The sequence below is a fragment of the Hydractinia symbiolongicarpus genome, chromosome 9 (assembly GCF_029227915.1).
Source record: "Hydractinia symbiolongicarpus strain clone_291-10 chromosome 9, HSymV2.1, whole genome shotgun sequence".
Taxonomy (NCBI): domain Eukaryota; kingdom Metazoa; phylum Cnidaria; class Hydrozoa; order Anthoathecata; family Hydractiniidae; genus Hydractinia; species Hydractinia symbiolongicarpus.
In genome coordinates this window covers 7251270-7271406 of record NC_079883.1, presented here as the reverse complement: position 1 = coordinate 7271406, position 20137 = coordinate 7251270, and the positions used below count along the sequence as shown (strand labels likewise).

The 20137-nt window shown below is 40.9% G+C and overlaps 4 protein-coding genes and 16 non-coding genes across 21 annotated transcripts in view; 12 read left to right on the top strand and 8 right to left on the bottom strand.

The window, feature by feature from the left end:
* On the bottom strand, nucleotides 1-1018 carry LOC130657760 (histone H1-delta-like; the record flags this gene model as incomplete). Its single annotated transcript, XM_057460765.1, has 1 exon — nucleotides 1-1018. A coding segment is annotated over exon 1 (351 nt), but the record flags the coding sequence as incomplete, so codon positions are not given.
* Nucleotides 931-1003, top strand: Trnar-acg (transfer RNA arginine (anticodon ACG)). Its single transcript has one exon. It is a non-coding gene; the product is annotated as a tRNA-Arg (tRNA).
* A 307-nt stretch (nucleotides 1019-1325) lies between the features above and the next one.
* LOC130660526 (U2 spliceosomal RNA) lies at nucleotides 1326-1517 on the top strand. Its single transcript, XR_008987724.1, has one exon. It is a non-coding gene; the product is annotated as a U2 spliceosomal RNA (small nuclear RNA).
* Nucleotides 1518-1702: 185 nt separating this feature from the next.
* Nucleotides 1703-1867, top strand: LOC130659473 (U1 spliceosomal RNA). Its single transcript, XR_008986677.1, has one exon. It is a non-coding gene; the product is annotated as a U1 spliceosomal RNA (small nuclear RNA).
* Nucleotides 1868-2195: 328 nt separating this feature from the next.
* On the bottom strand, nucleotides 2196-2314 carry LOC130658167 (5S ribosomal RNA). Its single transcript, XR_008985383.1, has one exon. It is a non-coding gene; the product is annotated as a 5S ribosomal RNA (ribosomal RNA).
* Nucleotides 2315-5509: 3195 nt separating this feature from the next.
* On the bottom strand, nucleotides 5510-6875 carry LOC130657372 (histone H1-delta-like). Its single transcript, XM_057460355.1, has one exon. The coding sequence runs from the start codon at nucleotides 6201-6203 to the stop codon at nucleotides 5652-5654; it is 552 nt and encodes a 183-aa protein (XP_057316338.1). The 5' UTR covers nucleotides 6204-6875; the 3' UTR covers nucleotides 5510-5651.
* Nucleotides 6783-6855, top strand: Trnar-acg (transfer RNA arginine (anticodon ACG)). Its single transcript has one exon. It is a non-coding gene; the product is annotated as a tRNA-Arg (tRNA).
* Nucleotides 6876-7177: 302 nt separating the features above from the next.
* On the top strand, nucleotides 7178-7369 carry LOC130660525 (U2 spliceosomal RNA). Its single transcript, XR_008987723.1, has one exon. It is a non-coding gene; the product is annotated as a U2 spliceosomal RNA (small nuclear RNA).
* Nucleotides 7370-7554: 185 nt separating this feature from the next.
* Nucleotides 7555-7719, top strand: LOC130659472 (U1 spliceosomal RNA). The gene has a single exon (XR_008986676.1). It is a non-coding gene; the product is annotated as a U1 spliceosomal RNA (small nuclear RNA).
* Nucleotides 7720-8047: 328 nt separating this feature from the next.
* On the bottom strand, nucleotides 8048-8166 carry LOC130658155 (5S ribosomal RNA). The gene has a single exon (XR_008985371.1). It is a non-coding gene; the product is annotated as a 5S ribosomal RNA (ribosomal RNA).
* Nucleotides 8167-11361: 3195 nt separating this feature from the next.
* Nucleotides 11362-12726, bottom strand: LOC130657371 (histone H1-delta-like). The gene has a single exon (XM_057460354.1). The coding sequence runs from the start codon at nucleotides 12053-12055 to the stop codon at nucleotides 11504-11506; it is 552 nt and encodes a 183-aa protein (XP_057316337.1). The 5' UTR covers nucleotides 12056-12726; the 3' UTR covers nucleotides 11362-11503.
* On the top strand, nucleotides 12635-12707 carry Trnar-acg (transfer RNA arginine (anticodon ACG)). The gene has a single exon. It is a non-coding gene; the product is annotated as a tRNA-Arg (tRNA).
* Nucleotides 12727-13029: 303 nt separating the features above from the next.
* On the top strand, nucleotides 13030-13221 carry LOC130660524 (U2 spliceosomal RNA). The gene has a single exon (XR_008987721.1). It is a non-coding gene; the product is annotated as a U2 spliceosomal RNA (small nuclear RNA).
* A 185-nt stretch (nucleotides 13222-13406) lies between these two features.
* Nucleotides 13407-13571, top strand: LOC130659471 (U1 spliceosomal RNA). Its single transcript, XR_008986675.1, has one exon. It is a non-coding gene; the product is annotated as a U1 spliceosomal RNA (small nuclear RNA).
* Nucleotides 13572-13899: 328 nt separating this feature from the next.
* Nucleotides 13900-14018, bottom strand: LOC130658142 (5S ribosomal RNA). Its single transcript, XR_008985359.1, has one exon. It is a non-coding gene; the product is annotated as a 5S ribosomal RNA (ribosomal RNA).
* A 3165-nt stretch (nucleotides 14019-17183) lies between these two features.
* Nucleotides 17184-20137, bottom strand: part of LOC130656957 (late histone H1-like) — a 3706-nt gene continuing 752 nt past the window's right edge. The window contains exon 2 of one of the 2 annotated variants that reach the window (XM_057459900.1): nucleotides 17184-17970. In XM_057459900.1, coding sequence (XP_057315883.1) covers nucleotides 17357-17908 — 552 coding nt within the window. In that variant the 5' untranslated portion in view covers nucleotides 17909-17970 and the 3' untranslated portion in view covers nucleotides 17184-17356. The remainder of the gene's footprint in view (nucleotides 17971-20137) is intronic. The other variant, XM_057459901.1, reaches the window with a different exon arrangement.
* Trnar-acg (transfer RNA arginine (anticodon ACG)) lies at nucleotides 18488-18560 on the top strand. The gene has a single exon. It is a non-coding gene; the product is annotated as a tRNA-Arg (tRNA).
* Nucleotides 18883-19074, top strand: LOC130660523 (U2 spliceosomal RNA). Its single transcript, XR_008987720.1, has one exon. It is a non-coding gene; the product is annotated as a U2 spliceosomal RNA (small nuclear RNA).
* Nucleotides 19260-19424, top strand: LOC130659470 (U1 spliceosomal RNA). The gene has a single exon (XR_008986674.1). It is a non-coding gene; the product is annotated as a U1 spliceosomal RNA (small nuclear RNA).
* Nucleotides 19753-19871, bottom strand: LOC130658129 (5S ribosomal RNA). The gene has a single exon (XR_008985347.1). It is a non-coding gene; the product is annotated as a 5S ribosomal RNA (ribosomal RNA).

The following is a 20137-nucleotide window of genomic DNA, read 5'->3' as shown; positions in this document are numbered from 1 at the left end:
AGTAGGCTTCTTTGCCGTTGGCTTTTTTGCTGCGGCCTTTTTCTTAGGTTTTTCTTTTTTTACCTGACCTAGCTTGAATGATCCAGAAGCACCAGTGCCTTTAGTTTGAATCAAATCGCCTGATGTTACTCCTCGTTTAAGAGCCATTTTCAGATGATGATCTGAGTTTTCAGCAACTTTGTAATTTGCATGAATATATTTTGTAATAGCTTGGCGAGATGAACCACCGCGTTCCTTTAGGGTAGCGATAGCAGCCTTGATCATGTCCACATATTTAGGGTGATCAGCTGTCTTCTTTGCAGCAGGTTTCTTCTTGGGTGCGATTTTCTTTGGAGAAGCTGCTTCACTCATTTTTAATGTTTTCTTACAACAATCCAACGATAAACGATGCTTGTTATCACAGTAGAAGTATACTAAACATTACCGTGTAAATGAGATATAATTTAAGACGGTGCGAAGTATGCGGACGTAAAAGTACCACTCCCGGGAATTGATTTGGCGCGAAAACAGAAATGTGTGTTTCTGTACATCGTATAATGTCCGTTTTGGGTGCCGCGACTATGCGAAAGCATGTTAATTTTTATTTGTAGTACGACGCAATAGTCTGCAAGAGAAGCTGCTGGAGTTTGAGGTCTTCAGCATTACATCTAGTCTGTTAATTTGGGCTTCTTCCGCGCTCGTGTTAGGATTTTCATAAAGCGTTCTTTGGTTTGCGTTGCGTATGTCGGCCTACATCATCGACACGGCCTGTTTCCGGCTATTAGGAGCAATTCATATATTGGGCACTGCGTTTCGACTTTTTTATTAGACCACAGTAAAAAAATTCACTCACAGAAGTCCCTTTCTTTCATGGCTACAAACACGAAGAATTCTGTCGTAAGTAAAACGAATGCGCAAGCCAAAATGACGATGGGGCGAAGTCATAAGCATGGCCCTGTGGCCCAATGGATAAGGCATCTGACTACGAATCAGGGGATTCCAGGTTCGACTCCTGGCAGGGTCGCACTGTCGCATTTCGGCTGCATGGTCTACTGTGTAACGCGCGCGCACGTTCTGGCGTAATGCGTTGATAAACGGAATGTACGCAGACATATTGGAAAGTAATATCACGCACTTAGTATCGTCGCCTTTGTTAGCATTCATGTAAGTTACCATCCACTCGCTACAGTCGCTCTCCATCCTACGGCTAAATCAACAGCCGTGATTTTTACTATGTCGCCGTCCATCCGTACGCGGTGACAGTTGTAAGCTTTACAGTAACGTGACATGCTCCACAAGCAGTTACGGTGTGTGGACGATGCCTATCATGGCAACGCTTGTTCTTTATCGCTTCTCGGCCTAATGGCTAAGATCAAGTGTAGTATCTGTTCTTATCAGTTTAATATCTGGTAGGCCATTCTCTGAATGGTCAGTATATTAATCTGATTTTTGGCCTTGGGTCATGGAGGTGGATTCATTCACGCCGTGACCACGGGTTGCCTTGGTGTTGCACTATTACCGATGGCGGCCCACATAAGCAATAAAAGAATAATAGCAGTCCTCTTTCCGACGGCACTCTGCATAGTCTACGGCGGGAACAAAACGCGTACACTGGGGGAGAATACAGCCTATGCCCCGCGACACGGCAGTTTATAACACACTCAAGCCACAAGCATTAACAAACTTTGAAGGGTACCCTCATGCTACGGTGCAGTTCCAACTCATACTTACCTGACGGGGAAGTAAAGACTGATCAATGAGGGTTTTCTTCCAGAGTGAGGCTCTTGCATTGCACTACGCTTGGGCTGACCTCTGCGATTACTGCAAACGTCAGTAACTCGACCGTACAATTTCTGGTAGTGGGGGCCTGCGTCCGCGCTCGCCCCCTCCTTAAGTCAAAATGAATGAGCTTAGAAAAGTTGCGCGGCCAAATGTCGGTGGTGACTTAAACGCTAAGGTAAAACCTCGCTTGGCTGTTACGAAACGTGATTGCGATATAAGTCCTCGGAAGGCGGCGGAATTTTATTTTATTTGCCATTCCGTCAGGGTTATTGGATGATCGGCAATAGATCGAGTTTGTATGCATTTGAAAGCTCTTTTTTCTCGTACTATCACCTGAAAATGTCGTAGGAAAATGTCATAGGAAACACTTTCAACAACCGCCACGTTCCTTAATTGTTATAACAAGAAATATATCACAGCAAATGAAAATGAAAAGCCTACGACACCGGGAGTTCCCAGGCGGTCCCCCATCCAAGTACTATCCCGGCCCGACGATGCTTAACTTCCGTGATCAGACGAGAACGGGTGTGTTCATCGTGGTATGGCCGTAGACATTAGTAGGTGCAAATACGTGCAATTTATTTTGACGTTGTGATCAAATTTTTTTATTTAATTTCTTTGAGTTACTTAGGACAAGGCGTATGCATGGATTATCTATTAGACTTTAAGGTTATAGTTTTGTGAAAAAAACAATGTTTTTTTAAAGATGTGTGGCTATAAAAATAGCCGTTGTTTTCTGAGTGTAGCGGTTTACTTCTTCTGTCCTTTGTCGTTCTTCTTTGGGAGTAAGACAGCTTGAATGTTTGGCAAAACACCACCAGCTGCAATGGTTACACCGCTCAAAAGTTTGTTTAATTCTTCATCATTACGAACAGCCAATTGTAAATGTCTTGGAATAATCCTAGCTTTTTTGTTGTCTCTTGCTGCGTTACCAGCCAACTCCAATATCTCAGCAGATAAATATTCCAAGACGGCTGCTAAGTAAACTGGTGCTCCAGATCCAATTCGGTTAGCATAGTGCCCTCTACGAAGGAATCTATGCACTCTACCGACTGGAAATTGAAGTCCAGCTCTTGAGGATCTTGTCTTGGCTTTAGCCTTAGCTTTTCCACCTTTTCCACGTCCAGACATAACTGCGATTTGATTTGTAAGTTAATACAAAAACGTACGAATATTTAACGTAAGTGTTAACGAAATAAACTTTACTCGTTTTTTCATCATAAAAATAGGATCGAAATCATGTTTTTTTAACCAATCATAATTAAGTATTAAACAAAAGATTTTTTTTTTAACCAATTAAATTGCGTATCGGCGTTTTCGGATCGAATTCGATCCGATTTTTTTACTTATAAACAAAAAGTTTTGACTTGCAGTTTAATGCTTATTTACAAGTTAAGTAGCAAAAATTTTTAACCATGTCTGACGCAGCAGCTAAAGGAGGAAAACAGGCACCTAAAGTAGCCAAGAAAGGTGAAAAAAGAGCCGGCAAAAAAGGAGGAAAGATTGGTGGAACTGGTGAAAAGAAACGCAAGAGAAAGAGAAAGGAAAGTTATGCTATTTACATCTACAATGTTTTGAAACAAGTTCACCCAGATGTCGGAGTTTCAAGCAAAGCTATGAGCATCATGAACTCATTTGTCAACGACATCTTTGAGCGCATTGCTTCCGAAGCTTCGCGTTTGGCTCTTCAAAACAAAAAGTCGACCATCTCTTCTCGTGAAATTCAAACCGCAGTACGTCTTCTCTTGCCTGGAGAACTTGCAAAACACGCAGTCAGTGAAGGAACAAAAGCCGTCACAAAATACACAAGCAGCAAGTAAACCAACGTCTACCAAACACAAACGGTCTTTTTTAAGACCACACATCTTTAAAAAAACATTTACTTGGCGTCACTACAAGTTAACCGAAGTTAATAAAACTTCTAAATAATGTGCTTAAGAACACTAGCCTACATTTAAAATACTTCCCCATGTGTGTGTGGATTAGCTTCACTTTTCATACGTATTATTAGCTGTACTTGCAGAAAAGACAAGTACATTGATCCATGTTATTGCTTACATTTAACTTAACCCAGCTTTTCACGGAAACACTCCCAGGCAAATTAACCCTACAAAGTATTTCTAAATTTTTTTTGTGTCATATATGACATAGTATCGTATAGCAATAAATGTAACTGTGACAAGACTTTACACATTGTGTAATTTGGAAGCGTGCACAAAGTAATGTTTTAAAAGATTTGTGGCTATAAAAATAGCCGTTTTTGTTGAGCAATGACAACGCTTAACCTCCGAATCCGTAAAGAGTTCTTCCTTGACGTTTTAAGGCATAAACAACATCCATAGCGGTAACGGTCTTGCGTTTAGCGTGCTCTGTGTAGGTTACAGCATCACGAATAACATTCTCTAAGAAAACCTTCAGTACACCTCTGGTTTCCTCATAGATAAGGCCAGAGATACGTTTGACACCACCTCGTCGAGCAAGACGCCGAATAGCAGGTTTTGTGATTCCCTGAATGTTATCACGAAGAATTTTTCGGTGACGTTTAGCACCTCCTTTTCCCAATCCTTTACCTCCTTTTCCGCGTCCAGACATATTGATATAGTTGCGTACAGAACGAGTACAAAAACAACGTTTGAGTTAACAGAATTCAGACAGCTTTAAAAAGAGGCCATAAAATTACCTACTGCTCGTGGAAACACCCTAATTAACCAATAGAGTTGCGTCATTACAAAATGTTCCGAACATTTTGTACATTTTTTTAAGTAAAACTGTAGTTTTTTTAAAAATTCGTGGTCTTAATGTTTCAGTAAGGCAATAAATTTGGCATCGTTGGAATTCGCCAAACCTTCTGCTACTTACTAAAAAAAAAAAAAGTCAAAAGCTTTTGTGTATCAGAAGATACAGCCGTTTTCCCGTAGCCAAAAAACACAGATTTTATAAAAATGTTAAAGTAATGAGCGTAATGTCATTATGCAGCCAATCAGAAATTACTTTCTTAGCACCAATCAAATGGTTTGTTTTGAACCTTAGCTGTCAATCAATATGAGAAATAAAACTTTGGCGCGATAGTGCATTTTAGACCGTCTTGTGTATCCGTACTACATCGACTTCTTAAAATATGGCTCGTACAAAGCAAACTGCACGTAAATCTACTGGAGGAAAGGCTCCACGAAAACAACTCGCCACTAAAGCTGCGAGGAAAAGCGCACCAGCTACTGGAGGAGTGAAAAAACCACATCGTTACAGACCTGGTACAGTTGCTCTCAGAGAAATCAGAAGATACCAGAAGTCAACCGAGCTCTTGATCCGCAAGTTGCCTTTCCAGCGTCTTGTGCGAGAAATTGCTCAGGACTTCAAAACAGATCTGCGATTCCAGAGCACAGCCGTTATGGCTCTGCAAGAGGCTTCTGAAGCGTACCTTGTTGGCTTGTTCGAGGATACTAACTTGTGTGCCATTCACGCAAAACGAGTTACAATCATGCCTAAAGACATCCAGTTGGCAAGAAGAGTTCGTGGGGAACGTGCCTAAGCATCTTACCAAACAAAAAACGGCTATTTTTATAGCCACACATCCATAAAAAATATTACGGCTAGCTTTTTATATCAAACTTTGTCCTGCTTTCTGTTTAAATTTTATGCTACATAAAAATTTTATGCTACATAAAGTTTGACAATGTTAAAAATATGAAGGGCAAGAAAAGTAAAAGCAAGAAAATAAGAAATTTAAAAACGAAAATACTTAAACTTAGGGAATCTAATCTTAAATTTACTCTTTTTTAACTGTTTAAGTGACTTAAACAAGTTTAACTTTGTACCAAGATAATGTTTTTTTGTAAATGTGTGGCTATAAAAATAGCCGTTTGTTAATGTAATAGCCAGATACACACAAATTATTTTTTTGCGGTCTTCTTTGCTGCCTTTTTGGGAGTCTTTTTGACCTTCTTTGCTGCAGGTTTTTTAGCAACAGGCTTCTTTGTGGGTTTCTTAGCTGCTGGTTTCTTAGCCGAGGCTTTCTTTGTGGCAGGCTTCTTTGCTGCTTTCTTTGGCGTGCTCTTCTTTGCTGGCTTCTTTTTTGGTGTACTTTTCTTTGCAGTAGGCTTCTTTGCCGTTGGCTTTTTTGCTGCGGCCTTTTTCTTAGGTTTTTCTTTTTTTACCTGACCTAGCTTGAATGATCCAGAAGCACCAGTGCCTTTAGTTTGAATCAAATCGCCTGATGTTACTCCTCGTTTAAGAGCCATTTTCAGATGATGATCTGAGTTTTCAGCAACTTTGTAATTTGCATGAATATATTTTGTAATAGCTTGGCGAGATGAACCACCGCGTTCCTTTAGGGTAGCGATAGCAGCCTTGATCATGTCCACATATTTAGGGTGATCAGCTGTCTTCTTTGCAGCAGGTTTCTTCTTGGGTGCGATTTTCTTTGGAGAAGCTGCTTCACTCATTTTTAATGTTTTCTTACAACAATCCAACGATAAACGATGCTTGTTATCACAGTAGAAGTATACTAAACATTACCGTGTAAATGAGATATAATTTAAGACGGTGCGAAGTATGCGGACGTAAAAGTACCACTCCCGGGAATTGATTTGGCGCGAAAACAGAAATGTGTGTTTCTGTACATCGTATAATGTCCGTTTTGGGTGCCGCGACTATGCGAAAGCATGTTAATTTTTATTTGTAGTACGACGCAATAGTCTGCAAGAGAAGCTGCTGGAGTTTGAGGTCTTCAGCATTACATCTAGTCTGTTAATTTGGGCTTCTTCCGCGCTCGTGTTAGGATTTTCATAAAGCGTTCTTTGGTTTGCGTTGCGTATGTCGGCCTACATCATCGACACGGCCTGTTTCCGGCTATTAGGAGCAATTCATATATTGGGCACTGCGTTTCGACTTTTTTATTAGACCACAGTAAAAAAATTCACTCACAGAAGTCCCTTTCTTTCATGGCTACAAACACGAAGAATTCTGTCGTAAGTAAAACGAATGCGCAAGCCAAAATGACGATGGGGCGAAGTCATAAGCATGGCCCTGTGGCCCAATGGATAAGGCATCTGACTACGAATCAGGGGATTCCAGGTTCGACTCCTGGCAGGGTCGCACTGTCGCATTTCGGCTGCATGGTCTACTGTGTAACGCGCGCGCACGTTCTGGCGTAATGCGTTGATAAACGGAATGTACGCAGACATATTGGAAAGTAATATCACGCACTTAGTATCGTCGCCTTTGTTAGCATTCATGTAAGTTACCATCCACTCGCTACAGTCGCTCTCCATCCTACGGCTAAATCAACAGCCGTGATTTTTACTATGTCGCCGTCCATCCGTACGCGGTGACAGTTGTAAGCTTTACAGTAACGTGACATGCTCCACAAGCAGTTACGGTGTGTGGACGATGCCTATCATGGCAACGCTTGTTCTTTATCGCTTCTCGGCCTAATGGCTAAGATCAAGTGTAGTATCTGTTCTTATCAGTTTAATATCTGGTAGGCCATTCTCTGAATGGTCAGTATATTAATCTGATTTTTGGCCTTGGGTCATGGAGGTGGATTCATTCACGCCGTGACCACGGGTTGCCTTGGTGTTGCACTATTACCGATGGCGGCCCACATAAGCAATAAAAGAATAATAGCAGTCCTCTTTCCGACGGCACTCTGCATAGTCTACGGCGGGAACAAAACGCGTACACTGGGGGAGAATACAGCCTATGCCCCGCGACACGGCAGTTTATAACACACTCAAGCCACAAGCATTAACAAACTTTGAAGGGTACCCTCATGCTACGGTGCAGTTCCAACTCATACTTACCTGACGGGGAAGTAAAGACTGATCAATGAGGGTTTTCTTCCAGAGTGAGGCTCTTGCATTGCACTACGCTTGGGCTGACCTCTGCGATTACTGCAAACGTCAGTAACTCGACCGTACAATTTCTGGTAGTGGGGGCCTGCGTCCGCGCTCGCCCCCTCCTTAAGTCAAAATGAATGAGCTTAGAAAAGTTGCGCGGCCAAATGTCGGTGGTGACTTAAACGCTAAGGTAAAACCTCGCTTGGCTGTTACGAAACGTGATTGCGATATAAGTCCTCGGAAGGCGGCGGAATTTTATTTTATTTGCCATTCCGTCAGGGTTATTGGATGATCGGCAATAGATCGAGTTTGTATGCATTTGAAAGCTCTTTTTTCTCGTACTATCACCTGAAAATGTCGTAGGAAAATGTCATAGGAAACACTTTCAACAACCGCCACGTTCCTTAATTGTTATAACAAGAAATATATCACAGCAAATGAAAATGAAAAGCCTACGACACCGGGAGTTCCCAGGCGGTCCCCCATCCAAGTACTATCCCGGCCCGACGATGCTTAACTTCCGTGATCAGACGAGAACGGGTGTGTTCATCGTGGTATGGCCGTAGACATTAGTAGGTGCAAATACGTGCAATTTATTTTGACGTTGTGATCAAATTTTTTTATTTAATTTCTTTGAGTTACTTAGGACAAGGCGTATGCATGGATTATCTATTAGACTTTAAGGTTATAGTTTTGTGAAAAAAACAATGTTTTTTTAAAGATGTGTGGCTATAAAAATAGCCGTTGTTTTCTGAGTGTAGCGGTTTACTTCTTCTGTCCTTTGTCGTTCTTCTTTGGGAGTAAGACAGCTTGAATGTTTGGCAAAACACCACCAGCTGCAATGGTTACACCGCTCAAAAGTTTGTTTAATTCTTCATCATTACGAACAGCCAATTGTAAATGTCTTGGAATAATCCTAGCTTTTTTGTTGTCTCTTGCTGCGTTACCAGCCAACTCCAATATCTCAGCAGATAAATATTCCAAGACGGCTGCTAAGTAAACTGGTGCTCCAGATCCAATTCGGTTAGCATAGTGCCCTCTACGAAGGAATCTATGCACTCTACCGACTGGAAATTGAAGTCCAGCTCTTGAGGATCTTGTCTTGGCTTTAGCCTTAGCTTTTCCACCTTTTCCACGTCCAGACATAACTGCGATTTGATTTGTAAGTTAATACAAAAACGTACGAATATTTAACGTAAGTGTTAACGAAATAAACTTTACTCGTTTTTTCATCATAAAAATAGGATCGAAATCATGTTTTTTTAACCAATCATAATTAAGTATTAAACAAAAGATTTTTTTTTTAACCAATTAAATTGCGTATCGGCGTTTTCGGATCGAATTCGATCCGATTTTTTTACTTATAAACAAAAAGTTTTGACTTGCAGTTTAATGCTTATTTACAAGTTAAGTAGCAAAAATTTTTAACCATGTCTGACGCAGCAGCTAAAGGAGGAAAACAGGCACCTAAAGTAGCCAAGAAAGGTGAAAAAAGAGCCGGCAAAAAAGGAGGAAAGATTGGTGGAACTGGTGAAAAGAAACGCAAGAGAAAGAGAAAGGAAAGTTATGCTATTTACATCTACAATGTTTTGAAACAAGTTCACCCAGATGTCGGAGTTTCAAGCAAAGCTATGAGCATCATGAACTCATTTGTCAACGACATCTTTGAGCGCATTGCTTCCGAAGCTTCGCGTTTGGCTCTTCAAAACAAAAAGTCGACCATCTCTTCTCGTGAAATTCAAACCGCAGTACGTCTTCTCTTGCCTGGAGAACTTGCAAAACACGCAGTCAGTGAAGGAACAAAAGCCGTCACAAAATACACAAGCAGCAAGTAAACCAACGTCTACCAAACACAAACGGTCTTTTTTAAGACCACACATCTTTAAAAAAACATTTACTTGGCGTCACTACAAGTTAACCGAAGTTAATAAAACTTCTAAATAATGTGCTTAAGAACACTAGCCTACATTTAAAATACTTCCCCATGTGTGTGTGGATTAGCTTCACTTTTCATACGTATTATTAGCTGTACTTGCAGAAAAGACAAGTACATTGATCCATGTTATTGCTTACATTTAACTTAACCCAGCTTTTCACGGAAACACTCCCAGGCAAATTAACCCTACAAAGTATTTCTAAATTTTTTTTGTGTCATATATGACATAGTATCGTATAGCAATAAATGTAACTGTGACAAGACTTTACACATTGTGTAATTTGGAAGCGTGCACAAAGTAATGTTTTAAAAGATTTGTGGCTATAAAAATAGCCGTTTTTGTTGAGCAATGACAACGCTTAACCTCCGAATCCGTAAAGAGTTCTTCCTTGACGTTTTAAGGCATAAACAACATCCATAGCGGTAACGGTCTTGCGTTTAGCGTGCTCTGTGTAGGTTACAGCATCACGAATAACATTCTCTAAGAAAACCTTCAGTACACCTCTGGTTTCCTCATAGATAAGGCCAGAGATACGTTTGACACCACCTCGTCGAGCAAGACGCCGAATAGCAGGTTTTGTGATTCCCTGAATGTTATCACGAAGAATTTTTCGGTGACGTTTAGCACCTCCTTTTCCCAATCCTTTACCTCCTTTTCCGCGTCCAGACATATTGATATAGTTGCGTACAGAACGAGTACAAAAACAACGTTTGAGTTAACAGAATTCAGACAGCTTTAAAAAGAGGCCATAAAATTACCTACTGCTCGTGGAAACACCCTAATTAACCAATAGAGTTGCGTCATTACAAAATGTTCCGAACATTTTGTACATTTTTTTAAGTAAAACTGTAGTTTTTTTAAAAATTCGTGGTCTTAATGTTTCAGTAAGGCAATAAATTTGGCATCGTTGGAATTCGCCAAACCTTCTGCTACTTACTAAAAAAAAAAAAAGTCAAAAGCTTTTGTGTATCAGAAGATACAGCCGTTTTCCCGTAGCCAAAAAACACAGATTTTATAAAAATGTTAAAGTAATGAGCGTAATGTCATTATGCAGCCAATCAGAAATTACTTTCTTAGCACCAATCAAATGGTTTGTTTTGAACCTTAGCTGTCAATCAATATGAGAAATAAAACTTTGGCGCGATAGTGCATTTTAGACCGTCTTGTGTATCCGTACTACATCGACTTCTTAAAATATGGCTCGTACAAAGCAAACTGCACGTAAATCTACTGGAGGAAAGGCTCCACGAAAACAACTCGCCACTAAAGCTGCGAGGAAAAGCGCACCAGCTACTGGAGGAGTGAAAAAACCACATCGTTACAGACCTGGTACAGTTGCTCTCAGAGAAATCAGAAGATACCAGAAGTCAACCGAGCTCTTGATCCGCAAGTTGCCTTTCCAGCGTCTTGTGCGAGAAATTGCTCAGGACTTCAAAACAGATCTGCGATTCCAGAGCACAGCCGTTATGGCTCTGCAAGAGGCTTCTGAAGCGTACCTTGTTGGCTTGTTCGAGGATACTAACTTGTGTGCCATTCACGCAAAACGAGTTACAATCATGCCTAAAGACATCCAGTTGGCAAGAAGAATTCGTGGGGAACGTGCCTAAGCATCTTACCAAACAAAAAACGGCTATTTTTATAGCCACACATCCATAAAAAATATTACGGCTAGCTTTTTATATCAAACTTTGTCCTGCTTTCTGTTTAAATTTTATGCTACATAAAAATTTTATGCTACATAAAGTTTGACAATGTTAAAAATATGAAGGGCAAGAAAAGTAAAAGCAAGAAAATAAGAAATTTAAAAACGAAAATACTTAAACTTAGGGAATCTAATCTTAAATTTACTCTTTTTTAACTGTTTAAGTGACTTAAACAAGTTTAACTTTGTACCAAGATAATGTTTTTTTGTAAATGTGTGGCTATAAAAATAGCCGTTTGTTAATGTAATAGCCAGATACACACAAATTATTTTTTTGCGGTCTTCTTTGCTGCCTTTTTGGGAGTCTTTTTGACCTTCTTTGCTGCAGGTTTTTTAGCAACAGGCTTCTTTGTGGGTTTCTTAGCTGCTGGTTTCTTAGCCGAGGCTTTCTTTGTGGCAGGCTTCTTTGCTGCTTTCTTTGGCGTGCTCTTCTTTGCTGGCTTCTTTTTTGGTGTACTTTTCTTTGCAGTAGGCTTCTTTGCCGTTGGCTTTTTTGCTGCGGCCTTTTTCTTAGGTTTTTCTTTTTTTACCTGACCTAGCTTGAATGATCCAGAAGCACCAGTGCCTTTAGTTTGAATCAAATCGCCTGATGTTACTCCTCGTTTAAGAGCCATTTTCAGATGATGATCTGAGTTTTCAGCAACTTTGTAATTTGCATGAATATATTTTGTAATAGCTTGGCGAGATGAACCACCGCGTTCCTTTAGGGTAGCGATAGCAGCCTTGATCATGTCCACATATTTAGGGTGATCAGCTGTCTTCTTTGCAGCAGGTTTCTTCTTGGGTGCGATTTTCTTTGGAGAAGCTGCTTCACTCATTTTTAATGTTTTCTTACAACAATCCAACGATAAACGATGCTTGTTATCACAGTAGAAGTATACTAAACATTACCGTGTAAATGAGATATAATTTAAGACGGTGCGAAGTATGCGGACGTAAAAGTACCACTCCCGGGAATTGATTTGGCGCGAAAACAGAAATGTGTGTTTCTGTACATCGTATAATGTCCGTTTTGGGTGCCGCGACTATGCGAAAGCATGTTAATTTTTATTTGTAGTACGACGCAATAGTCTGCAAGAGAAGCTGCTGGAGTTTGAGGTCTTCAGCATTACATCTAGTCTGTTAATTTGGGCTTCTTCCGCGCTCGTGTTAGGATTTTCATAAAGCGTTCTTTGGTTTGCGTTGCGTATGTCGGCCTACATCATCGACACGGCCTGTTTCCGGCTATTAGGAGCAATTCATATATTGGGCACTGCGTTTCGACTTTTTTATTAGACCACAGTAAAAAAATTCACTCACAGAAGTCCCTTTCTTTCATGGCTACAAACACGAAGAATTCTGTCGTAAGTAAAACGAATGCGCAAGCCAAAATGACGATGGGGCGAAGTCATAAGCATGGCCCTGTGGCCCAATGGATAAGGCATCTGACTACGAATCAGGGGATTCCAGGTTCGACTCCTGGCAGGGTCGCACTGTCGCATTTCGGCTGCATGGTCTACTGTGTAACGCGCGCGCACGTTCTGGCGTAATGCGTTGATAAACGGAATGTACGCAGACATATTGGAAAGTAATATCACGCACTTAGTATCGTCGCCTTTGTTAGCATTCATGTAAGTTACCATCCACTCGCTACAGTCGCTCTCCATCCTACGGCTAAATCAACAGCCGTGATTTTTACTATGTCGCCGTCCATCCGTACGCGGTGACAGTTGTAAGCTTTACAGTAACGTGACATGCTCCACAAGCAGTTACGGTGTGTGGACGATGCCTATCATGGCAACGCTTGTTCTTTATCGCTTCTCGGCCTAATGGCTAAGATCAAGTGTAGTATCTGTTCTTATCAGTTTAATATCTGGTAGGCCATTCTCTGAATGGTCAGTATATTAATCTGATTTTTGGCCTTGGGTCATGGAGGTGGATTCATTCACGCCGTGACCACGGGTTGCCTTGGTGTTGCACTATTACCGATGGCGGCCCACATAAGCAATAAAAGAATAATAGCAGTCCTCTTTCCGACGGCACTCTGCATAGTCTACGGCGGGAACAAAACGCGTACACTGGGGGAGAATACAGCCTATGCCCCGCGACACGGCAGTTTATAACACACTCAAGCCACAAGCATTAACAAACTTTGAAGGGTACCCTCATGCTACGGTGCAGTTCCAACTCATACTTACCTGACGGGGAAGTAAAGACTGATCAATGAGGGTTTTCTTCCAGAGTGAGGCTCTTGCATTGCACTACGCTTGGGCTGACCTCTGCGATTACTGCAAACGTCAGTAACTCGACCGTACAATTTCTGGTAGTGGGGGCCTGCGTCCGCGCTCGCCCCCTCCTTAAGTCAAAATGAATGAGCTTAGAAAAGTTGCGCGGCCAAATGTCGGTGGTGACTTAAACGCTAAGGTAAAACCTCGCTTGGCTGTTACGAAACGTGATTGCGATATAAGTCCTCGGAAGGCGGCGGAATTTTATTTTATTTGCCATTCCGTCAGGGTTATTGGATGATCGGCAATAGATCGAGTTTGTATGCATTTGAAAGCTCTTTTTTCTCGTACTATCACCTGAAAATGTCGTAGGAAAATGTCATAGGAAACACTTTCAACAACCGCCACGTTCCTTAATTGTTATAACAAGAAATATATCACAGCAAATGAAAATGAAAAGCCTACGACACCGGGAGTTCCCAGGCGGTCCCCCATCCAAGTACTATCCCGGCCCGACGATGCTTAACTTCCGTGATCAGACGAGAACGGGTGTGTTCATCGTGGTATGGCCGTAGACATTAGTAGGTGCAAATACGTGCAATTTATTTTGACGTTGTGATCAAATTTTTTTATTTAATTTCTTTGAGTTACTTAGGACAAGGCGTATGCATGGATTATCTATTAGACTTTAAGGTTATAGTTTTGTGAAAAAAACAATGTTTTTTTAAAGATGTGTGGCTATAAAAATAGCCGTTGTTTTCTGAGTGTAGCGGTTTACTTCTTCTGTCCTTTGTCGTTCTTCTTTGGGAGTAAGACAGCTTGAATGTTTGGCAAAACACCACCAGCTGCAATGGTTACACCGCTCAAAAGTTTGTTTAATTCTTCATCATTACGAACAGCCAATTGTAAATGTCTTGGAATAATCCTAGCTTTTTTGTTGTCTCTTGCTGCGTTACCAGCCAACTCCAATATCTCAGCAGATAAATATTCCAAGACGGCTGCTAAGTAAACTGGTGCTCCAGATCCAATTCGGTTAGCATAGTGCCCTCTACGAAGGAATCTATGCACTCTACCGACTGGAAATTGAAGTCCAGCTCTTGAGGATCTTGTCTTGGCTTTAGCCTTAGCTTTTCCACCTTTTCCACGTCCAGACATAACTGCGATTTGATTTGTAAGTTAATACAAAAACGTACGAATATTTAACGTAAGTGTTAACGAAATAAACTTTACTCGTTTTTTCATCATAAAAATAGGATCGAAATCATGTTTTTTTAACCAATCATAATTAAGTATTAAACAAAAGATTTTTTTTTTAACCAATTAAATTGCGTATCGGCGTTTTCGGATCGAATTCGATCCGATTTTTTTACTTATAAACAAAAAGTTTTGACTTGCAGTTTAATGCTTATTTACAAGTTAAGTAGCAAAAATTTTTAACCATGTCTGACGCAGCAGCTAAAGGAGGAAAACAGGCACCTAAAGTAGCCAAGAAAGGTGAAAAAAGAGCCGGCAAAAAAGGAGGAAAGATTGGTGGAACTGGTGAAAAGAAACGCAAGAGAAAGAGAAAGGAAAGTTATGCTATTTACATCTACAATGTTTTGAAACAAGTTCACCCAGATGTCGGAGTTTCAAGCAAAGCTATGAGCATCATGAACTCATTTGTCAACGACATCTTTGAGCGCATTGCTTCCGAAGCTTCGCGTTTGGCTCTTCAAAACAAAAAGTCGACCATCTCTTCTCGTGAAATTCAAACCGCAGTACGTCTTCTCTTGCCTGGAGAACTTGCAAAACACGCAGTCAGTGAAGGAACAAAAGCCGTCACAAAATACACAAGCAGCAAGTAAACCAACGTCTACCAAACACAAACGGTCTTTTTTAAGACCACACATCTTTAAAAAAACATTTACTTGGCGTCACTACAAGTTAACCGAAGTTAATAAAACTTCTAAATAATGTGCTTAAGAACACTAGCCTACATTTAAAATACTTCCCCATGTGTGTGTGGATTAGCTTCACTTTTCATACGTATTATTAGCTGTACTTGCAGAAAAGACAAGTACATTGATCCATGTTATTGCTTACATTTAACTTAACCCAGCTTTTCACGGAAACACTCCCAGGCAAATTAACCCTACAAAGTATTTCTAAATTTTTTTTGTGTCATATATGACATAGTATCGTATAGCAATAAATGTAACTGTGACAAGACTTTACACATTGTGTAATTTGGAAGCGTGCACAAAGTAATGTTTTAAAAGATTTGTGGCTATAAAAATAGCCGTTTTTGTTGAGCAATGACAACGCTTAACCTCCGAATCCGTAAAGAGTTCTTCCTTGACGTTTTAAGGCATAAACAACATCCATAGCGGTAACGGTCTTGCGTTTAGCGTGCTCTGTGTAGGTTACAGCATCACGAATAACATTCTCTAAGAAAACCTTCAGTACACCTCTGGTTTCCTCATAGATAAGGCCAGAGATACGTTTGACACCACCTCGTCGAGCAAGACGCCGAATAGCAGGTTTTGTGATTCCCTGAATGTTATCACGAAGAATTTTTCGGTGACGTTTAGCACCTCCTTTTCCCAATCCTTTACCTCCTTTTCCGCGTCCAGACATATTGATATAGTTGCGTACAGAACGAGTACAAAAACAACGTTTGAGTTAACAGAATTCAGACAGCTTTAAAAAGAGGCCATAAAATTACCTACTGCTCGTGGAAACACCCTAATTAACCAATAGAGTTGCGTCATTACAAAATGTTCCGAACATTTTGTACATTTTTTTAAGTAAAACTGTAGTTTTTTTAAAAATTCGTGGTCTTAATGTTTCAGTAAGGCAATAAATTTGGCATCGTTGGAATTCGCCAAACCTTCTGCTACTTACTAAAAAAAAAAAAAGTCAAAAGCTTTTGTGTATCAGAAGATACAGCCGTTTTCCCGTAGCCAAAAAACACAGATTTTATAAAAATGTTAAAGTAATGAGCGTAATGTCATTATGCAGCCAATCAGAAATTACTTTCTTAGCACCAATCAAATGGTTTGTTTTGAACCTTAGCTGTCAATCAATATGAGAAATAAAACTTTGGCGCGATAGTGCATTTTAGACCGTCTTGTGTATCCGTACTACATCGACTTCTTAAAATATGGCTCGTACAAAGCAAACTGCACGTAAATCTACTGGAGGAAAGGCTCCACGAAAACAACTCGCCACTAAAGCTGCGAGGAAAAGCGCACCAGCTACTGGAGGAGTGAAAAAACCACATCGTTACAGACCTGGTACAGTTGCTCTCAGAGAAATCAGAAGATACCAGAAGTCAACCGAGCTCTTGATCCGCAAGTTGCCTTTCCAGCGTCTTGTGCGAGAAATTGCTCAGGACTTCAAAACAGATCTGCGATTCCAGAGCACAGCCGTTATGGCTCTGCAAGAGGCTTCTGAAGCGTACCTTGTTGGCTTGTTCGAGGATACTAACTTGTGTGCCATTCACGCAAAACGAGTTACAATCATGCCTAAAGACATCCAGTTGGCAAGAAGAATTCGTGGGGAACGTGCCTAAGCATCTTACCAAACAAAAAACGGCTATTTTTATAGCCACACATCCATAAAAAATATTACGGCTAGCTTTTTATATCAAACTTTGTCCTGCTTTCTGTTTAAATTTTATGCTACATAAAAATTTTATGCTACATAAAGTTTGACAATGTTAAAAATATGAAGGGCAAGAAAAGTAAAAGCAAGAAAATAAGAAATTTAAAAACGAAAATACTTAAACTTAGGGAATCTAATCTTAAATTTACTCTTTTTTAACTGTTTAAGTGACTTAAACAAGTTTAACTTTGTACCAAGATAATGTTTTTTTTGTAAATGTGTGGCTATAAAAATAGCCGTTTGTTAATGTAATAGCCAGATACACACAAATTATTTTTTTGCGGTCTTCTTTGCTGCCTTTTTGGGAGTCTTTTTGACCTTCTTTGCTGCAGGTTTTTTAGCAACAGGCTTCTTTGTGGGTTTCTTAGCTGCTGGTTTCTTAGCCGAGGCTTTCTTTGTGGCAGGCTTCTTTGCTGCTTTCTTTGGCGTGCTCTTCTTTGCTGGCTTCTTTTTTGGTGTACTTTTCTTTGCAGTAGGCTTCTTTGCCGTTGGCTTTTTTGCTGCGGCCTTTTTCTTAGGTTTTTCTTTTTTTACCTGACCTAGCTTGAATGATCCAGAAGCACCAGTGCCTTTAGTTTGAATCAAATCGCCTGATGTTACTCCTCGTTTAAGAGCCATTTTCAGATGATGATCTGAGTTTTCAGCAACTTTGTAATTTGCATGAATATATTTTGTAATAGCTTGGCGAGATGAACCACCGCGTTCCTTTAGGGTAGCGATAGCAGCCTTGATCATGTCCACATATTTAGGGTGATCAGCTGTCTTCTTTGCAGCAGGTTTCTTCTTGGGTGCGATTTTCTTTGGAGAAGCTGCTTCACTCATTTTTAATGTTTTCTTACAACAATCCAACGATAAACGATGCTTGTTATCACAGTAGAAGTATACTAAACATTACCGTGTAAATGAGATATAATTTAAGACGGTGCGAAGTATGCGGACGTAAAAGTACCACTCCCGGGAATTGATTTGGCGCGAAAACAGAAATGTGTGTTTCTGTACATCGTATAATGTCCGTTTTGGGTGCCGCGACTATGCGAAAGCATGTTAATTTTTATTTGTAGTACGACGCAATAGTCTGCAAGAGAAGCTGCTGGAGTTTGAGGTCTTCAGCATTACATCTAGTCTGTTAATTTGGGCTTCTTCCGCGCTCGTGTTAGGATTTTCATAAAGCGTTCTTTGGTTTGCGTTGCGTATGTCGGCCTACATCATCGACACGGCCTGTTTCCGGCTATTAGGAGCAATTCATATATTGGGCACTGCGTTTCGACTTTTTTATTAGACCACAGTAAAAAAATTCACTCACAGAAGTCCCTTTCTTTCATGGCTACAAACACGAAGAATTCTGTCGTAAGTAAAACGAATGCGCAAGCCAAAATGACGATGGGGCGAAGTCATAAGCATGGCCCTGTGGCCCAATGGATAAGGCATCTGACTACGAATCAGGGGATTCCAGGTTCGACTCCTGGCAGGGTCGCACTGTCGCATTTCGGCTGCATGGTCTACTGTGTAACGCGCGCGCACGTTCTGGCGTAATGCGTTGATAAACGGAATGTACGCAGACATATTGGAAAGTAATATCACGCACTTAGTATCGTCGCCTTTGTTAGCATTCATGTAAGTTACCATCCACTCGCTACAGTCGCTCTCCATCCTACGGCTAAATCAACAGCCGTGATTTTTACTATGTCGCCGTCCATCCGTACGCGGTGACAGTTGTAAGCTTTACAGTAACGTGACATGCTCCACAAGCAGTTACGGTGTGTGGACGATGCCTATCATGGCAACGCTTGTTCTTTATCGCTTCTCGGCCTAATGGCTAAGATCAAGTGTAGTATCTGTTCTTATCAGTTTAATATCTGGTAGGCCATTCTCTGAATGGTCAGTATATTAATCTGATTTTTGGCCTTGGGTCATGGAGGTGGATTCATTCACGCCGTGACCACGGGTTGCCTTGGTGTTGCACTATTACCGATGGCGGCCCACATAAGCAATAAAAGAATAATAGCAGTCCTCTTTCCGACGGCACTCTGCATAGTCTACGGCGGGAACAAAACGCGTACACTGGGGGAGAATACAGCCTATGCCCCGCGACACGGCAGTTTATAACACACTCAAGCCACAAGCATTAACAAACTTTGAAGGGTACCCTCATGCTACGGTGCAGTTCCAACTCATACTTACCTGACGGGGAAGTAAAGACTGATCAATGAGGGTTTTCTTCCAGAGTGAGGCTCTTGCATTGCACTACGCTTGGGCTGACCTCTGCGATTACTGCAAACGTCAGTAACTCGACCGTACAATTTCTGGTAGTGGGGGCCTGCGTCCGCGCTCGCCCCCTCCTTAAGTCAAAATGAATGAGCTTAGAAAAGTTGCGCGGCCAAATGTCGGTGGTGACTTAAACGCTAAGGTAAAACCTCGCTTGGCTGTTACGAAACGTGATTGCGATATAAGTCCTCGGAAGGCGGCGGAATTTTATTTTATTTGCCATTCCGTCAGGGTTATTGGATGATCGGCAATAGATCGAGTTTGTATGCATTTGAAAGCTCTTTTTTCTCGTACTATCACCTGAAAATGTCGTAGGAAAATGTCATAGGAAACACTTTCAACAACCGCCACGTTCCTTAATTGTTATAACAAGAAATATATCACAGCAAATGAAAATGAAAAGCCTACGACACCGGGAGTTCCCAGGCGGTCCCCCATCCAAGTACTATCCCGGCCCGACGATGCTTAACTTCCGTGATCAGACGAGAACGGGTGTGTTCATCGTGGTATGGCCGTAGACATTAGTAGGTGCAAATACGTGCAATTTATTTTGACGTTGTGATCAAATTTTTTTATTTAATTTCTTTGAGTTACTTAGGACAAGGCGTATGCATGGATTATCTATTAGACTTTAAGGTTATAGTTTTGTGAAAAAAACAATGTTTTTTTAAAGATGTGTGGCTATAAAAATAGCCGTTGTTTTCTGAGTGTAGCGGTTTACTTCTTCTGTCCTTTGTCGTTCTTCTTTGGGAGTAAGACAGCTTGAATGTTTGGCAAAACACCACC

Bases quoted from the DNA above. Each gene is read 5' to 3' on its own strand.
- LOC130657372 (XM_057460355.1), bottom strand. From the start codon at position 6,203: ATGAGTGAAGCAGCTTCTCCAAAGAAAATCGCACCCAAGAAGAAACCT.
- LOC130657371 (XM_057460354.1), bottom strand. From the start codon at position 12,055: ATGAGTGAAGCAGCTTCTCCAAAGAAAATCGCACCCAAGAAGAAACCT.